Source organism: Hyla sarda, chromosome 2 (assembly GCF_029499605.1).
Source record: "Hyla sarda isolate aHylSar1 chromosome 2, aHylSar1.hap1, whole genome shotgun sequence".
NCBI lineage: Eukaryota > Metazoa > Chordata > Amphibia > Anura > Hylidae > Hyla > Hyla sarda.
Window position 1 is genome coordinate 88,701,235 of NC_079190.1, and position 20,548 is coordinate 88,721,782.

Here is a 20,548-nt window from a genome sequence, read left to right on the forward strand (position 1 = left end):
ACCGCACTTGCGCGGCTTCATCAGGCTGAATGAGTAGCCTGATGAAGCCGCGCAAGCGCGGTGAAACGCTTTGCTAATAAACCTCTTTCCTTTACCTGGGCTCCGATACCTTTTCTATGGTCAGCGCCGAAAATCCTGGTTTCTCCTTGAAGTCTTGTTTTATTCCACACACCCTCCAGGAAGGCTGCAGACAACAGGATTGTGATCCTTAAAATCACATGCAATCAGCATAGTTGTGTATGTCTTCACACAACTTAGCAGGGTGAGCACGGAGATCGCAGTAATTTTCCTCTCTACCCTCTTGCTGGCTTTACTACTCAGGGAACGCCTTTCCTCTTTTCTCCTTTTTTTAATGCTTTTTATGTGTATAGTGTCTGTATTTTGCTCCATTCTGCTGCTCACTTATAATGACATCCACTTCTCAGGAAGAGGCATGTCCGAAGCAAGCACTGAGCCTGTCCTCACTCACTATGCATTCACTTCCTCCCTGAATCTGCTGTGCTGGGTCTCTTCATCCAATCACTGCAGGCTGCTCTGTAACCCCCTCCTCTCTCTTTTCATGCTGCACTCTGTTAGGACAGAGGAGTGCTAGGCCCACCCTCACTTCCTGGGCGTTGTCCCAGCCTGTGTTTCAGCTTGAACAAAGATGATGCTGCAGTCAGACAGGATTATATTCTGGATGGTATGGGGATGTCTATAAAATGGAAAAAAAAAAACATTTCATAATGAGGTATATTGAAAAGGTTAACGTTTTCACAAACACAAACATGTTTTCTCATTAATTTCGAGCATTGTAAACTTTTCCCTGTGCCAAAATATCTTTTTCCAGCAGTTCCAAAGGGATTTTTTGCACAACAAAAATGCAGAAATTTCTTCTGAAAATCACTATAGTAAAATTTTTGAGGAGCAGCATTTGGCGCAAATCCAAAGGCAAGTGGCATGCGCCACAAAAGAGGGGCAAAAAAAAGTTCAATTAATACCCCCAATGAATATTCTATTTACATAGAACAGGAAGATCCATTCTTTCTCTCTTTGTAGGGCATGCAATTTTATTATTATTATTATTATTATTATTATTATTATTATTTCTATAACAGTAATATGATGCCTATTAATAAACTGAAATTCCATAATAATATCTATTAATAAATACCCATTATGGATAAGCAGGTATGATAATGCCAATGAAATCCCATACACCGCAGCATAACTAATGCCCTGGAACGGGAGAGATGAGCTGATGCTAGTCATGCTCCCCGCGCAGCCTCTCTCCATGCTTGTATCATAATAACTCAAGCACCGAGAGCTCTAATGTACTGTGTGGGGGTGGAAGGAACACAGCAGTGCCAGCTCATCTGAAGTGCTTGGAAATAAGCAGTTGTCATATGAAGCGCACACAACACTTAAAAGAGTTAAAATATGGCTATTTTGCAGCCTATTTATATACTTTTCTAAACAAAAATATCAGGCCACCTTAATAGGGAACATTTTACGCTTCCTTTTTACATATTTCGTCCCTGTCCTCTGTGGGTTTTGAGATGATTTAGAGAATTTTAGTCAGTAACTAAAGAAAAAAAGCATCTATTAGGCTGGAATTCCACTTGTTTTTTGGGGAGAAAAACGCCAATTCTGCTGCATGGCGTTTTTTTCAGCCAAAAAACACTATGGCAAGATGATAACTGTAAATCAATGAGAAAATGCTAAATAATTTTTCCACTTTTTCAGTTTGGCGGTTTTTTTTTATCCTTATTGCGTTTTTTCACTCTTTTTTGGCGTTTTTCGGCTCCTTGGTGGTTTTGCAAAATCGCAGCATGTTTAGCCTATGGCGTTTTTTCCCCCCATGAAATCCCCCTGAAATCGTGGTGTTTTTCTCCCATAGTAGCCTATGGGAGTAAAAAACCACCAAGAAAAACTGCCATGTGGGTTTTAACTTTGGCGTTTTCGCAGGCGGTTTTCATTCTCTTTTGGACTTAAGCAATCCAAAAAAGTGTTGGAGATACCTTTTTTAATAACATTTCCTAGGGTACCATTAAAAAAATTATACAAAAGATACAGTAGTGATGGAAAAAAATTGTATTTAACAAAATTTATCTTTTTTACAAAATTTATCTTTTTTATAACAACATTTTTATTAATTTTTAAACAGGGATCATTTCTGTGTGCGGGCAGGGCACAAAAAATATAGTCGACAAATCATTAATAATAATGTAGTGTGTGTGTGTGTGTTTCACTTTTTTTATTTTTTTATTTCCATGATGGGAGTAGTTGTACCTGTACTAATTGACAGATCACCCCGGGTTCTGTTGTGATCCTTCTGTATAATGTATAGATGCGGCGGCCGCTCTTCTATGGTTCACTGACGTATATATACACCTATTCATATTTCCCGCAGAGAGCTGTGATTGGCCAGATGGTTCCAGCCAATCACAGCTCTCTGTGGGAAACATGAATAGGTGTGTATATACATCAGTGCAGGGGACCATAGAAGAGCGGCCGGACGTATCTATACATTATACAGGAGGATCACAGCGGGTTACAGGAGAGACATCTGCTGTGATCTTTCCTTAACTGCAAGGTACTACAGCTCCCAACATGGAGCAGAATGTGCTCCATGATGGGTGTAATAATACCTGCAGTTAAGGAAAGATCACAGCAAGTGTCACTCCTGACACCCCCTGCGATCATCCTTCATCCCTGAGAAGTATAGTGCAAAGATGCGGAGCATCTTTGCACTATACTTCGGCCAGTGAAATGAATAGAACATCACTCGTTCATATTTCCCTCTGAGAGTGGTGATTGGCTGCAACCATCCGGCCAATCCCCACTCTGGGTGGAAAATATGAATGAGTGATGTTCTATTCACATCACTGACCGTAGTACAGAGCAGAGATGCGAGCGCTGTATAGAGCCGCTCCACATCTCTGCTATATTATGGATGATCGCATCGGGTGTCAGGATATGTCTATTAGTACAGGTACTACTACTTCCATCATGGAAAAGTCTGTTCCATGCTGGGAGTAGTAGTACTACCTAAAAAAAATTAAAAAAAATTGAGGAAAAAAAGTGAAACACACACACTTTATTTAAAATTAATTAAAAGTTCATTATAAAAAAATTCAACTCAAATGCAAAAACGCCAGAAAAAATGTCAGATGCAGGAAATTGCACTGGCGTTTTTCCTGACATTTTTTTCAGTGAAACAAAATGCTGGAAAAAAAAACCAAGTGGAATCCTAGCTTTAATGTGTCTTCTACGAAATGCATACACTTTATCATAGTAATCCTATCAAAATGATGTATATTTCTCAATCTTTCCAATTCTGCTCACTTACACTTCCATCCTCCCATCATTTGTGGTCCACAATGTTCAACTCTGAATTAGATTATGAATCCCGACATGTATCTATAGCCCATCTTTACTTCTCGACATGTAGCCATCTTCCCATCATTTGTGATCCACAATGTTCACCACTAGATTAGATTGCCAATCCCCACAACTATCCATAACCCATCTGTAGTCCATCCTCCCATCATTTGCGGTCCACAATGTTCACCACTAGATTAGATTGCCAATCCCCACAGGTATCCATAGCCCATCTATAGCCCATCCTCCCACCATTTGTGGTCCACAATATTTAACACTGAATTAGATTGCCAATCCCCACAACTATCTATAACCCATCTGTAGCCCATCCTCGCATCATTCGCGGTCCATCATGTTCAACACTGGATTAGATTGTCAATCCCCACAACTATCCATAGCCCATCTGTAGTCCATCTTCCCATCATTTGTGTCAATACCAATAATTCTACCTATCTATGTTTTGCTCTCTGTATAATCCTACCTCATGTATTCCCTGCTCATATATCCCTACATGTTCTTGCTGTTTCCATACTTTTCTCTGTGACGATAATCATTGTCTTTTATATTTTATTATCAGCTCACGATAAATGAAGCGGCAGCTCAGTGTTGTATGAGGGATAACACCTTGCTCCTTAGGAGGGTAGAGCTCTTCTCCCTAGCAAGACAAGCGGCCCGAGAGAGCTCCTACTTGGCATCTCTGAAGTGTTCTAGGTGAGTCTTCATCCAGTGTATAGAACATATTAAAACTTTGAGTGATTGTCAACTTACCGATTCTTTAGGTCCACAACAGCATAGTGTTGTGCCCTTTGCATTGCCGTGGTGGATCATTTGTTCATTTTTTACACATTTGAGAGGTCAGCCTGAGGTAACTTGGGCCAACAGGTTAAAGGAGTACTGCAGTGAAGGACAATTTATCCCCTATCCAAATAATAGAGGAAAAGGGTCTGCTCGTGAGAGGTCCAATCTCCTGCCCGGCACTCCAGCTCACCTTGCACATGGATTGGGGGTTGGCACACCCCCCATTCATCTCTGTGGGAGAGCTGGAAGTGCCTTGGTTTCTTTGGCTCTCCCATATAGATGAATGGAGGGCGTGTGCCAACCACTGCTCCAGGCACATGAAGAACTGGAACTCCGGGCAGGGAATTTCAGGGGGTCCCAGTGGTCAGACCCCTTGTGATCAGACACATGCCCTAGGCCTTTGATAGGGGATAGATTGTCCTTCACTGCAATACAATGCAATATGCTCTTTGGACCAACCCATAACAGTGCACCAGTGAGCAATAAAACAGAGAAGTAAATTACCCATAGCTTATAGGGGTACTCCACTGGAAAGCATTTTTTTTAATCAACTGGTGCCAGAAAGGTAAGCAGATTTGTATATTACTTCTATTTTAAAATCGTAACCCTTTCAGTACTTATCAGCTGATATATGGTTCACAGGAAGTTCTTTTCTTTTTGAATTTCCTTTCTGTCTGACCACAGTACTCTCTGCTGACACCTCTGTCCATTTTAGGAACTGTCCAGAGTAGGAGAAAATCCCCATAGCAAAACTATCCTGATCTTAACAGTTCCTAAAATGGACAGAGGTGGCAGCAGAGAGCACTGTGGTAAGACAAACGGAAATTCAAAAAGAAAAGAACTTCCTGTGTAGCATTCAGCAGCTGATAAGTACTGGAAGGGTTAATATTTTTAAGTAGAAGTAATTTACAAATCTGTTTAACTTTCTTGCACCAGTTGATTTAAAAAAAATTTTTTTCCAGTGGAGAACCCCTTTAATTGTGCTAGTCATCCAAATTCTGGGCATACATTTTTTTTTTTTTTTTTTATCTCCATAGACCTATCCAGTGCCAAGATATAGGCCTTTTTGTTAATAAGTACATGTTGATCAAGTGCCCAGGGGGCGTTCTCCAGCATGGCATGTGCCCAGGGTTAGCCAGCCCATTTCCTCTTTATCTATTGGCTGTCAAACGGGGTGGGAAGATGCAAGCAGTCCATGGGGCGGTGATAAAGAGGACATGGGCTGGACGTACCTGGGCTCTTCCCATGTTAGGGTACACCCCCTGGGCATTTGAGCCTTGTGTACATATTAACAAAAAGGCTTATATCTTGGCATTGGAAGGAACTATGAAGATAAAAAAAGGTATGGAATTCTGATGACTAGCCATGGGCTTATGTAAACCCCTGTTTTTCTGCTGACAGGCCAGCTTCAAATAAAGTTTAGGGCCTATGGTTCAGTTATTCATAATCTTAACCAATGCATATGCACTGTTATTTGCATCGTTATTCTCAGATACAGGCTGCATTCACATCTCGTTTTTGCAATACGGTTCCCATATCCGGTTTCAGTGTAAAGACCATATGGAACCGTAATGCAAACCATGTATACACATGTCATTGAAAACCGTATGCCAAACGAAGCATCCGGTTGTGCACGTTTTGCATCATTTACGGTTTTATCATTCTACGGTTTTATGTCCGGGTGAAAAAAAACGGATACAATCCATATACGTTTAAAAAAAAAAATGGTGGTCAATGGGAACCGTACAGAACCGTATGTGCGTACGGTTATCATCCAGTTTGCACAATACGGTTTTGCAGTTTGCACATGCGCAGTGCATGCCGAAGGTTCTTCCCACAAATAGAACAAGAAGAAGTTTATTTAATTAAGGACAAACATAAAACCGTATCCGTTATTTTTTTTTCAAAAAACGTATTAAACCGTATGCAACCGGACATCCGTTTTCAAACCGTATACGGTTTAAAACTGTACAGAGGTATATACGGTTCGGTCCGGTTTTGAGACATACGTTTAAAAAAAAAAAAAAAACTGATACGGGAACCATATTGCAAAAACGAGATGTGAATGAAGCCACAGTCTACAGTATACACTTTTTTGCATTAAAGTAGGCCATACTAGTGAAAAGGGTTTTTTCTTTTAGCTGCTACACCGGTGTGTCTCCAGCTGTTGCAAAACTACAACTCCCAGCATGCCCAGACAGCCGTTGGCTGTCTGGGCATGCTGAGAGTTGTAGTTTTGCAACAACTGGAGACATACTGGTTGGGAAACCCAGCTCTACACTATTAGCACACTGCTGTATACACTTGTACTTTGGAGATGCCGGGGTGATAGGCCTTTAAAAAGTGACATTATTATGCAATGTGCAAATATTTGTACCTTTACCTATTTCCCTAACTACGTACGGTGACCCCTGATATCAACCTGTATACCACACCTTTACTTTGTCAGTAGTCAAATAGTGACAGTAGCTTAGGGACAAAGAGGGAGATTTATCAAAATGTGTGTAGAGGAAGAGTGATGCAGTTGCTTCTTTTATTTTTCAGAGGCCTTGTCAAAAATGAAAGAAGCGATCTGATTGGTTGCTATGGGCAACTCAGCAACTTTTCCTCTGGACAGGTTTTAATAAATCTCCCCCTATGTTATTCATTGCTGGTGGTGGGCAGGCTCATGTTAAAGGGATACTCCACCCCTAGCATCTTATCCCCTATCCAAAGGATAGGGGATAAGATGTTAGATTGCGGGGGTCCCGCCGCTGGGGACCCCCGGGATCTCCGCTGCAGCACCCCGCTATCAGTTTGCTCTGTGCAGTAATGACAGCGCGGCACTGCAGCGGAGATCCCGGGGTTCCCAGCGGCGGGACCCCCGCGATCTGACATCTAATCCCCTATCCAAAGGATACTAGGGGCAGAGTGCCCCTTTAACTACTTGTTAGCCCATATAGTTTACTGCTAAATCATATGTCGTTGTTCACAGTTCTACAGTTGTGAAATATACATAGAACATTTTGCTATATTATTGCTAGTTTAAGAAATTCACCCATTAACATCTAATGTATTTCCTTAAGGTTAAACCCTGAGGAGACAGGTGCACCGCCAACAAAAATACCAAAGCAAGAGGTAATGGCAATAAATGTGAACAATTCTCTCTCTTGATAGAATAGATTTTCTGTTATTATTATCCTTGAAGCGTATCTATTGTTATGATCGTTTTTTGGACACATCATAGAACATATGGCTACAAGAATTCTTGTAAAAAAAAATCTTGCAATTGAACACTTTCCAACCCCTGAAATGTAGTTTTTCCTACCTGCACTCCGTCTTTAGACTTGTTTGACAATGATTTTCAGCCCGAGTCCAAAGCCGGAGGTGCTCAGAAAATGACCTGAACCTAGTCATTATCCGACTACCATTGGGTCTGTGCAGGCCATAGGAGTGAATGCGTATGTGCCTGTCCCGTGCCTATACACGCACAGGTACGATTGCATTGGATTTCAGCTTTAGGAATTGTATCCATGCATTTGAGGCACTAATCGTGATGAGAAAATGGTCTTCAAGGAGTTGTTCAGGATTAGAAAAACATGCCTGCTCTCTTCTAGACACAGCACCACTCACACCTGTCCATGGACTGTACTTGGTATTGCAACCCAGCTCTATAAAAGTGAATTAGGCTGAGCTGCTATACCCCTTTATTAAAGGGGTTCTCCACTGCCCTGTCTTCCAGTGCTCCGCTCGCAGCGTCCGGAAGATTATTACTCCGGATGCTGTGTGCGGGCTTCCGTGTTCGAGGCCGCCCCCGCCGCCTCACACCCGCCCCCTCAACAGAAGTCTATGGGAAGGGGGCGCGACCACTGTCACGAGGGGGCGGGCGTGACATCACGAGGGGGCGGCCTTGAACACGGAAGCCTGCACACAGCGTCCGGAGTAATAAACTTCCGGACGCTGCGAGCGGAGCACTGGAAGACAGGGCAGTGGAGAACCCCTTTAATGGAAATTTTGTTCATTTCGGGCTAAGTAGTCAAGTGGGCTGTCCTACTCAGTGAATGCAGATGTGCTGTAACAGACAAGGTACAACCTGGCAGGGTTATCCAGATGTCTGGGAGAAAATTCCGACTTTTTGGCTTGAACGGCGCACAACCTTGGAGTCACATGAGACTTATGTGACTCCTCGGTTGTGCGTCGTTCAAGCCAAAAAGTCGGAATTTTTTCTTAGACAGATATCTGGATTACCCTGCCAGGTTATACCTTGTCTGTTACAGCACATCTGCAAACTCTACCGCTGGTATAGCGGGACAGACGGCCGGCTGCCTCCCGACTCTTCTGCCTACTCAAAGCACAAATCAGTGTTGTGCCTGCCCGCACAACCCTAAAAGGTGAGCATATTACAGTTCATTTACAGATGTTATATGCCTACACCCCTGGATTAACTGCACTATTGTAGCGCCGTCACTGCTTCTTTTTCTCTCCCTCTATTCCTACTCAGTGGTTGACATCTGTCTGTGTATAAGTTTGACTATAGAGAGAACTGTCAATCACCCTCCTGACTACTTAGCCCAAAATGAGCAGAGATTAAGATGAATAAATGAAGTTTATCCCTACGGAGGGGAAAATTGCCTTCCTTTTTGCCTTTATTCATTAGTCAACTTGGTTAAAATGTAATTGAGGGAGAACCCCTACAATATTACAGGATAAAAAAGTGCATTGTAGAACGTTTTGGAGGCTGACAAATAAGTAAATGCTTGACATCTGTATTTCTCTATTTAGTTATTTTTAAAATCTATTATTAGAAATAATAAGGAATACATGTGTAATATGTTCCCGTGCCAAAATAGTTGAGTATTAAACCTAAAGTGCCTGACCTAATGTCTTTCACATATTTGCACTAGACAGAAGTGGAAGACTTATGTTTCAACAAAGATTTCTATTAGAGATTACTTTTTGCGCCAAGCTAAAACTACTATGGGCCTCAAAATAAGTCATGGGCCACACTCTAGACTGTAATAAGATATTGTAGAATTATTTGCAGCAATGCATTTATTGAGATGGATTCAAACCTTCCAATGCACATTTTAACCAAAGTGATAGTAGTATAGGAAAGAACAGGATGAAGGTAGAAAATGATTTAATTGTAATATTGTAATAGTTTCTGGACATTGATAACTTTTATCATCAGGTTGTGGAAGTCCCACTACAAGGAGAATCAGAAGGTGTAACTACTACATCAGCAAGACATAGCTTAGAGGAGGACAGCGGCAGTGTTTCTGGGGAAAGCATGGATGGTCATTTGCAAGGTGAGATCTTCAGTTATCATACGGTATATTAATGTATGTATTGCGTGCATGGATGCATAGGCTTGGTTATATATATATATATATATATATATATAGAAGAGAGGGGATCCATTCCAAAGCTTCACATGAGCCCTGAAGTCCTGAATATGTTCTTGCCACCTAGTACAAAAGTAGATGGGATCAACAAGGGCTGGGCCTCATCTCTCTATAGACCCATAGCAGCAGTGCGATCAGCTTTCATTGTATGTAAGCCCCTACTTTTCTGTTTGTCAGACAACAGCTTGATTAGCAAACATTTGATGCTTTTGGCCTATTTTCTATGAAAGTTTAAAGGGGTACTCCGGTGCTTACACATCTTATCCCCTATCCAAAGGATAGGGGATAAGATGCCTGATCGCGGGAGTCCCGCAGCTGGGGATGCCCGGGATCATGCACGCGGCACCCCGTTTGTAATCAGTCCCCGGAGCGTGTTCGCTCCGGGTCTGATTACCGGCAACCTAAGGGCCGGCGGCGTGTGACGTCACGCCTCTGCCCCCATGTGATGTCACGCTCCGCCCCTCAATGCAAGCCTATGGGAGGGGGCGTGACAGAAGCTTCAGTCTGAAGCGATACGGTTGTTGCACTCCACAGCCCTGCGTTCCTGCTGAAAGATCCCCCTTGTACCTGCTGTAATTTCATACTGCCAGCACTGAATAAAGAAGAATTTTGCTGTACGAGTGAGTCGTCCGTCTGTTTTCATTTCTCACTGTTGCTGCATGAAAGACTTTTCTCTATATCAGACGTAGATGCTCCCCACAGCACTTTATACAGCAGGCTACATATATATCCGATAGACCGGACAGGAGAACTTAGCTAGCAGACGAGTAGACAGTGCCTGGTGCTTTCTTTTTATTCATACATTAGTGATAATAAAGATTGTATTAAGGACTGGGTTCTCACTGACTAAGGGCATGTTCACATTCAAATGCAAATTTCCTCATCTAAATCAGCACACCTCTGCATGGAAATCCACCTCCCATTGATTGAAATAGAAAATAAAACTCTTTTGATTGACCACATGAAACAAAGTGAAAGCAACCTGTCACTTATCTGTAAATAATTGTGCATCTAAATCTACATTAAAATCAACCTCACAGATCCCAGATATCATGTGGATCGGAGGCAGAGTGATAGGTTCTCAGCAGTATTCCCTGGAGATCAGACCTTCTTTGCTTTTCCCATTATGGGTAAATTACAGTTCTTGTGACACAGTGTTTCTAGGTTTATATTCACACCAATTTCATATCGTTATGTTTGTGGTTTTTTAAGCAGCTGTAACGGTAAGAATACCCACCTCGCCTGGAGCTACAGACCTATCCCTTGCTCTACCACATCCAGCACCATGGAGCAGACAGCTTTTGCAACAAACACTGATGGATGAAGGCTTACGACTTGCCAGGCTTGTGTCACGTGATAGGCTGGGCCGTCTCAGTCTGTGTGTGCCTGGTACTCCACATATTGCCGGTAGGGAGTTGCCTATTCTACTGAAATGTGACTAATGTAGATATAGTTACCTGTATCCTTTTTACGTTAAGGGCCTATTTACACAATATGCATGCCTGCCCCGCAGATAATGTCATTATGATATTCTGCTGCCTGAATGGGCCCTAAAGGGAATAAATGGTCAGAAAATGACCTTTTGTGTAAAGTGAACCTGTTAAATTAATAGCTAATTGAAAAAAACCTGACCAACATTTCACAAAATCCTAACATATTTACTTAGGTTTCCACACAAAATGTGGTGGACTTGAGCTGAGGAAAACCCCACAGATCAGAGCATGTGTAAAAAAAGCAAAATGTAAGGAAAAGTGCAAAACATAGGGAAACCTTAGTAAATACCATGGAAAAAATATCTGTTGGGGGAAAAAACGCCACAAGGAAAACAACACTCCACACTTAGTAAATCAGGGCTGTTATGTAGCAGGAGGAGCTGAGTAGATTGATATATATAATTTTGCAGGCAAACATTCTGTATAATTTGTTTTTAATTCATTTAAATCCATTTTCATTCTGGACCTAGAGTGGGAGTCAAGTGGGAGTCAAGTGGGGGGTCACCTAATGATTGTCAATCTTCCCTATATGACTGTGTATATAGAGATAGCTGTTAATCACTGATGAGGACCACCCACTAGACTCCTAAGCCCTGAATGATTTTTTGTATATTTAAAATACAAGTTATACTAAATATTTTCCCCAAAAAACTAAATATTGATTTTCTTATCTCCTCCTACTCCATAACATACTGCAAGTTCAAACATACTCAACCTAACACTTTTGGTTTAAAGGGGTTCTCAGGAGAAATAAACTTATCCCCTATACACAGGATAGGGGAGAAGTGTTTATTAAACGTCAGCACTCCCGTGATTTCCTGTATGGGGCCCCCCTCTCGTCTGTCTACTAACCAGTCTCCGGAGCATTCTGGCTGAGACACTCCTGGCTCTGGCTGTCACTCCTGTTCATCTCAGAAGGAGGGGGGCCAGAGCACTCTGGGGATTGGTAAGTATAGCAGTGAGAATAGGACCTTGTACAGGAGATTGCAGAGGGTACCAGTGGTCAGACCGTCTCACGATCAAACACTTATCCCCTAACCTGTGGAGTGTGACAATAACTGGCTAGTGATTGGCTGAGCAGGTGGGTCCTACTGAGATGGCTTGTCATGAAAGCAGCAATGAGTAACTATCATCAGAAGCACAATATTAAAAAAAATTAGACTGGGACGCACCTAATAATAATTTTATCTCTCATGTATGAAAATGAAACAATTCACAATAATCTTTTAGAACACTTGATCTGCAACTTTATCAGTTTACATAGTAGAGGGTTGTTGTTTTCTGTTTGTCTAACTGCTGTTAATGTTCTATCTCTTTTATCTTTATAATCAATAGCCTGTTTTTATTTCTCCATGCAGAATGTGATGATGGTGGTTCAGAAAGCTGTTCAAGCCTGCCAGTTTCTCCGCAAATTACTGACCTCAGATCTGGCAGCTGCAAGGAACAAGAATAAAGCAAACCAGGCAAAATGAATACAATGTAAAGATAAGAAGTAACAACTACAGAAACCATTTATTCCCTCCCCTAAAGCCATGTAGGACACTGAGCCATCTCTAATAATGACGTATTACCAGCTCCAGTGGCCTCTACATTGAATATTACCAGCGCAATCATATAGACTGGACAGCAGGTAAAGCCATGCCGTGTCTGGTCAATCACTCAGATTGTAGGATTAGCCGAAATTAAATGTACCAAACCTACTTATGGACCATGACGTGATATTCTATTCAAGTATGGCATTATTGTAAGTTCCAATATATTGTAATGATTATTGTATTCTGTTTCTCTTTAGACATATTTGTTACATAGAGCAACAAATGGCTTTGTAACATTAGTTGCCAGATTTTTTTGTAATAGAAGTTCAGTGCTATATAATACAAACTGGACGTCATGAATACAATACTAGACTTTTTAATTTGGGTATTAGCTTGGGAATTCTAGTTTTGTTATCTATTTTAGCTGTTGTTGTCTACTGCCGCTTTAAGACTCAGCTCCCAAGCAACAACATATATGAGGTCTTAGTGATCAGACAGGGGAACATTGATATTCTCCAATGTATAACCTCAGCATTAGTTCTTAAAAAATAAATCAGAAAGTGATTGGGTGCAATCTACAACTATGCCTTAAAGGGGTTGTCCCAGGATCTAAGAAGTTATATACTGTACTTACCATGCTCCCTGATGCTCCAGTTTTGCCTCCTTGCTGACACAACTCAATAGATTTCCCCCTGCTTGTGTCTTTTATGTCTTCTGATGTCATACAACCCCTTAGAATTAGTGACTTATAAAAATGTATATACATTGTAGTTGAATCTCTTCAAGCTCTTAGAATTGGAAATATTGAAGACAATGTAGTGATCAAGGGAGAAGATATGTTTGAATTCCTATCAGTAATCCCATTGAACAACAATACAGTCAGCATCTGCCCAGCCTAAAAAAAATAAAAAATAAGAAATATATATATATATATATATATATATATATATATATATATATGATTCAGCTTTATAACAATTCCCCTCTTTGAGGTTAGTGTCCTTATCACGAGGTTGGTAAGAAATCATGAATGGCTAACAGATTAGTAGACCTGAAAACATCAAAATATAAGTCTATACATCACCTTTTTCTGTCTTTTAATTCAGGGTTACAGCTAAGGACTCATATATATATCATTCATATTTGGGAAATACTTTGATTTATACAAAGGCGATGGCAGTTTGACCAGATTAAGCATACATTTACCAGTATTCAGGCTACTATCATACATCCAGACTACTCTAAAGGCAAGCAGAATGGGTTGAACAATCAGGGGTTACCATAAACCTTGACTTGGGTCTAGTATCTTTGCCTATGACTTTCTGTATGATTTTACCATTTACTGAATTCTCTTACTAAACACTGCGGTTCAGTGGGGTAAAAAGTTTCAATGGCTTGTATAACCAAACCAAAACTCCCAACTATGGATGCTATGTATTAAGTCCAGAGCTGTGGTTATCTTTTGTATACATATAGGGTTTTGTATATATCAGGGAGCATTTCCTTTTTACCTTTAGCTCAGTCTAAATCCTCTATTGTATAATCCCCTTAGACCGACCCCTTTTTGTTACAAAGCAATAATCTGACTCTGTATTCTTCCTGCAATAAATGACTCAGATAATCCATCGCAGCACCGCTGTCACTTCTCCGTGCAGTTCTAGGAGATAGGAATCACTTTGCTGGTTAGTATACAATAAAGCCAGTATGTTAAAATGCGTTTTCAGTAGTTAGTAAAAATGTGTAACCAAGATGATTTACTCTTTGCCTTGGTACATGATAAGCATTTCTTCTACTTGCATACAGCTAACTGTGTATATAGATAGCTCAATAATAAAGTAGAATCAGCAACTATACTGTACATTCCAATAGGAACATTGAAATCCATTTTATGTTATTTATGGTTGTTAACTCTAAAATGTTCCTCAGTTGCCTTTATTATTAACTTATTGTGTTCTGTTCTGACACAGTGGCACTGCGCAGTAGTGAATCGTATAATCCATGTTATAGTCTTAACTTCACTTGAGTAATCTGTCATCTTGCTGTACGTATAACTGTGTCCATTATCGTCTGTAGTCTTGTATTCTGATATACTGTAGTTATTATATCTGTAGAATTTTGTCTTGTCCTTTCTTGAATGTCAAAATTGTTTTGTCCGTAGTAAGAAATATTTCACTGCATGATGTCAAATGATTGTAGATGTTTCATAAAAAACAAAAATCACCGATCAATAAATGCACTGCTGACTTCACAGCCATGTACATTACAGATTTGTGTAGAGATCTCGCTACCTATTTACCTTCAGATATCAAGCATACAATATAGAAAATTAGATCCATCTGCCAATGGGTACCGTATTTTTCGCCCTATAGGACGCATCGGCATATAAGATGCACCCAATTTTAAAGGTGCAAAATCTAGAAAAAAAAGATTCTGCACCCAACAGTGATCTTCAACCTGCGGACCTCCAGATGTTGCAAAACTACAACTCCCAGCATGCTGGGAGTTGTAGTTTTGCAACATCTGGAGGTCCGCAGGTTGAAGACCACTGGATAGGAGGTAATACTCACGTGTCCCTGCCGCTCCGGATCCGTCACCACTGCCCTGGATGTCGCTCCATCGCTGTCGTCGCGTCCCCGGGGTGTCCCCAACGCTCCGGACGTCTTCTTCCCCGGTATCCACGCTCTCCGTCACCGTCATCACGTCGCCGTCATCACGTCGCTACCCACGCCGCTCTTATTGGATGACGGGACGGCGTGCACGAGGGGATCCCGGCACGGAGCAGACACCGAGGAGGCAGGTAAGGTCCCTCCCGATGTCCTGTAAGCTGTTCGGGACGCCGCGATTTCAGCCGGGTTACTGTCACTTTCGCTTCAGATGCGGTGGTCAGCTTTGATCGCCGCTTCTGAAGGGTTAATACAGGGCATCTCCGCGATTATTGATTACAATGAGAACAGTGTAGTTCTTACTTTGTCCTGTGTTGATGCTGCAGGATAATTAAATATTTGATGCTGGGTTCCATTGCAGATTGCAACTGATGTCCCAGCAGCAGCATGACCTGTCTATAGCCTATATGAAGCAGCCAAACCTTTCAAGTCCAAATATCATGATCATCCACCTAGATATGCATATGTTTATAATGTCTATGTTAGTGCTATCTTTAGGGTGTGTATGACCAAAACATACAATCTACATTCATAGGCAGACAAGTCTACCTATACTTTTAATGATAGTGCCCAACTAGGCGATGCGGGGGCTCACAAAGGACATACCCACAGGGACAAAGTAACTTTCCTTTCAGAATCTTTGCAATAAGCAACTCATCCCATCCCGACACACAGCAATAAATGTTTCCTCAGGACGTATCTGCCAGTCAAAGTAACCGTACAGTAACAACAGGAACTGGATGGTATCACTTTCTAACAGTTTCCATTACATGAGCAGCTGGATCTGCATAGTCAGTGCATTTAGAAAGTCCTTTCACTTGTTTCACATTTTGTTATATTGCGGCCTTGTGGTTTCCTCCCATCATTCTGCACTCATTATCCCATAATGACAAAGTGAAAACAGAATGTTAGGAATCTATGATAATTTGTTTAAAAGAAAAAACTAAAATATTATATTGACATTTAGTATTTAGACCCTTCATTTGGGACTTAGTTGAAGCCCCTTTGGCATTGATCACAGCCTCCAGTCTTCCTGGGTATGATGCCATAAGGCTTGCACACCTGGAAATGGGATTTCTCCCATTTTTCTTGGCAAATCCTCTCAAATTCAGTGAAAACCATTTTCAGGTCTCCCCAGAGATGTTGGAGTTCAAGTCAGGACTTAGGGTCATTGTTTGGCCCAGTCTGAGGTCCAGAGCACTCTGGATCAGGTTTTCATTAAGAATTTCTCTGTATTTCAGCATTCGGTTTTCCCTTTACCCTGACCAGTCTCCCTGCCCCAGCTAAGGATGGTATTGGGAAGGTGATGAGCAGTGCCTTGTTTCCTCCAGACATGGCAGAAAGTTTTATCTTGTTTTTTTTACAGTCTGAGAGTCTTTTAGGTGCGTTTTTGCTGACTACGGACAGGCTTTGATGTGTCTTTTACTGAAGAGAGGCTTCTTTCTGATCACTTTGCCATAAAGCCTAGATTAGTAGAATAGTGCAGTGATGGCTGACCTTGTGGAAGTTTCTTCCCTCTCCACACAGGATCTTTAGAAGTTCAGCCAGAGTAACCATTGGATTATTGGTCACCTCTCTTACAAAAGCCCTTCTCCCTCAGTTACTTAGTTCGGACAGGTGGCTAGCTCAAGGAAAATTCCTGTTTGTTCTAAACTTTTTTCATTTAAGAATTATGGCGGTTACTGTTTTCTTGTGCATCCACATAAACCTGTCTCTGACCTCTACAGGTAGTTATTTCCCCCCTCATGGCTTAGTATATGCTCAGATATGTATTGTAAGTTGTGAGACCTTATAAAGACAGGACTTTGTCTTTCCATCTCAGGTGTAGGAACATCTCAGAGATGATCCAGAGAAATAGAAGCCAGAGCTAAATTTCATTTGTCACAGCAAAGGGTCTGAATATTTATGTCCATAGAAAATTGTAGTTTTTACTCTTTACTAAACTTGCTATATGTTCTACATTTTCATTATGATGGTATTAAATGCAGATTGTTAGAGGAAAGCTTTTTTTTTTTTCAGCACAAGCCTTGACATAGCAAAATGTGAATAAAAGGAAGGGTTTGAAGACTTTCTAAATACAATGTATAACAGTTGAAAAATATACATATTTTCATCGAGCTTTAGTGTCCTGTATGTACTGGCACTTTAGTACAATTGTAAGCATTTATGGAGTTTATGCATTTATGAGTACCTTGTAGTTGCATTGTAAACTTCTATTGCCAACATTTTACATACAGGTTATATTAACATTGCGAATCTCAAAGACATCTTGGGAAAAATACTTTGTAAAGTTATCTGCTCCAATATCATTTTCATGGTGTAATCATCTGCTGTGCTTGTTGACCTGGCTATATTGTCAGAATTCAACCATATTGGAAGGACCAATATTTCTCTATTAGTTTGGTTCAATTATGTACCGTATTGCCACATTCATGTGATTCTATCTTTATGGTTTCAGACTAGCTGTGGATGTCCTACCAATATTATGTTGTAGAGAAAAAGTAAACCAATACAAAAGCAATTGATATTGGAATACATTTTCGTCCAGTATGATAACTTTTTAAAATCATAAACATACATATTTAATAGAAATCCCTTAATGCAGGTAAGTAATGCAAGTAAATATATCTGGACATAGCAAGGTTAAATGGTCACAAACATTTCAACAAACTTTTCAGGATAAGCTTATTTAGGTGTATATATGAGAGGCAGCAGAATTTCTGGCCATTATATGGCTTTATTTTTTACCAGTTTTCCCCTCTGCAGGCTCCATCTCTAATTTTTATTTGTCCCTGAGCTAGTAGCAGCAGCATGGAAGATAATATAGAGCATTGCTGAGAAGTGTACCCTGTAAATTAAGCCTGGATGAGATAAAACACTTACTACAAGCTGCTGCAGCCTCTCTGAGTCTCTCTATGCCTCTCTCTCTCTCTTTCAAGTCACTCTCACTCATTCCACATTCCTTTTCCATAGACTTCTATGGACAGCTTTTAGCTGATCTCTAAGGGAGTTCATCCATCTTAAATGGATTTGCAGAATAATTAGCAGGAAGTGTGGTGGTTAAGAGCCGGATAAATATAGAAAGAGGGGTTTTTCTCTAATAACATAAATAACAAAGTTTATTATATTTGCAAATATTTGTTGAAATGTTAGTGACTACTTAAAGTGTACCTGTCACCTTAAAAACTTTTGACTTGTCCTTGCGAAAGGTCAAAGTTTGTGCGGCCATGCACTCCTCTAGCTGCTCTGAGTCATGTGATTGAGACATGCTTCATATACTTACATTGAGAGTGACTTGATCATGTGACACGGAGCTGTGAGAAAACATGCTGAACCGGGACTTCTCCTGACTCATCCTCCTGATCGGTGAAAATCTGAGCACTAAGACCCTCGCTGTTAAAAACTTCTGATATGTCACTAGGACATGTCAAAAGCTTTTTCAAGTGACAATGCCCATATAAACAGCCAGATACAGCACACACAAAAGCAATATGTTTTTAACTATTATAAAAAACATTATTCCGATCCCAAGAATTCTTTCACTTTGCATTCTTTTTTACATGAAAGGTTTCGATAAAACTTGCTTGAGAAGCTCGAGGTATTATCTTTGAATATATTCAACATTCTGGTATGCTTTAGATGCTATAGATATATATGTTATAAAATGTTAAAACATCAATTAGAAGCTAGTGGGACCATCTGTGGCCCACTGTATGGCCCTTTGATCCTCCAAATGGTAGATGCAAGTGTTTTATGTACTGTCTGCACACGTAGAAAATAGATTGGGCTGTATATCTGCACCCACTGGCCTCTGACAGGTACTCTTATGTTTTCTTTGTATAAATGTATTACACTTCATTAAAATGACAAGGTACAAAACAGCTCATGATCTAGAATATACGTGGCCCTGCTTCCACATAGTACTTTTGCTTTGCTTCCAGTAATACAGCGTGCATCTATATATTCATCTTAGAAGACACTGACCATCTGTTTGCATTCTGTATCACGTATATGTGAGCTCAGTGTTAACTGATTGCATATGTGTTGCTGTACGTGTTCTGCATAGAAACTCTAGCAGTAGTCTTTTACTTTATTGTACATTAGATTATTTATTTTGTTATTTGAAACAATAAAATTTATTTTACATCTTTCTTGCTGTTTTTTTTTCTAAGCTGAGACTTCCTGTTTGGTACAGATTCCAGTAATGCGTTTCTTTTCAGAGCAGACAAGGACTACAGTGAAAGGTGACAACTGCACAGAGATAACACTGGATCCACCACCATTCACATCACAGATTAGCTCCCTCCACCCCCCTGTAGAATGACCTCTGAAAAGTTCACAGAGAATGCTCAGCAGTGTCTTCAGTTAATCTAAATAGAACAGGTCATATTCATTGTTGTCTATGTCTATGGTCCTGTTTTAAATCATATCACTAAATGCTGTTAAAAACAGGCCAGGCAAGATGGCAGCCCCCATAATAATATACAACAGAGTAAAAAAAAATTGCAATCACAAAATCAAAACTGATTATAAAAAAATAACTTAATTTAGCATCTGTCTCTAATCAGGAAAAAATAATATAGGTGATACATTTTCTTTATTGAATATAGAGCTCCAGGGATGTGCAGAGTTGGGACCAGGGATTGACAGGATAGACACTTAACATGGATATAGGCAGAAATAACGAAAAGAGTGGAAGAATCACATTGAGCCAACAGCTGTGAGGTGAGCGGTGATGCATGCAGTACTATATGCAATGCTCACTCACTATATTCGCCAATCTGCGCTCACACCCTGCCTGGTAAATGCAGCAATAAGTGAGTGCCAATGCATGTAATACTATATGCATCACTGCTCAGGGTACTGGATAAGGGAGTCCAGCTGACAGCATAAATCAAGTAGCGTGCTGTCAATCATGTTACCGGCCACTACATCTGTACGCATAAATTGACAACTGGGTGTTACCCTTCCCCTTGTCAAAAGGATGTGTCTCTATACAGTCTGATGTTGTTTAACCCTTTAACGACGCAGGACGTATATTTACGTCCTGCGCCGGCTCCCGCGATATGAAGCGGGGTCGCGCTGCGACCCCGCATCACATCGCGTCGGTCCCGGTGCTCATCAACGGCCGGGACCCGCGGCTAATACCACACATCGCCGATCGCTGTGATGTGCGGTATTGACCCTTTAGAAGCGGCGGTCAAAGCTGATCGCCGCTTCTAAAGCGAAAGTGAAAGTATCCCGGCTAGTCAGTCGGGCTGTTCGGGACCGCCGCGATGAAATCCCGAACAGCTTGCAGGACACCGGGAGGG

General features: G+C 40.9%; 1 protein-coding gene across 3 annotated transcripts in view; it reads left to right on the plus strand.

Annotated features, from left to right (window-relative positions):
• NAB2 (NGFI-A binding protein 2) overlaps positions 1-15,042 on the plus strand; it is a 38,987-nt gene extending 23,945 nt beyond the window's left edge. For 2 of the 3 annotated variants that reach the window (XM_056562514.1, XM_056562516.1), the window contains exons 3-7: positions 3,941-4,074; positions 7,227-7,278; positions 9,332-9,449; positions 10,758-10,952; positions 12,397-15,042. In XM_056562514.1, coding sequence (XP_056418489.1) covers positions 3,941-4,074; positions 7,227-7,278; positions 9,332-9,449; positions 10,758-10,952; positions 12,397-12,491 — 594 coding nt within the window. In that variant the 3' untranslated portion in view covers positions 12,492-15,042. The remainder of the gene's footprint in view (positions 1-3,940; positions 4,075-7,226; positions 7,279-9,331; positions 9,450-10,757; positions 10,953-12,396) is intronic. The other variant, XM_056562515.1, reaches the window with a different exon arrangement.
• The last annotated feature ends 5,506 nt before the right edge of the window (positions 15,043-20,548 follow it).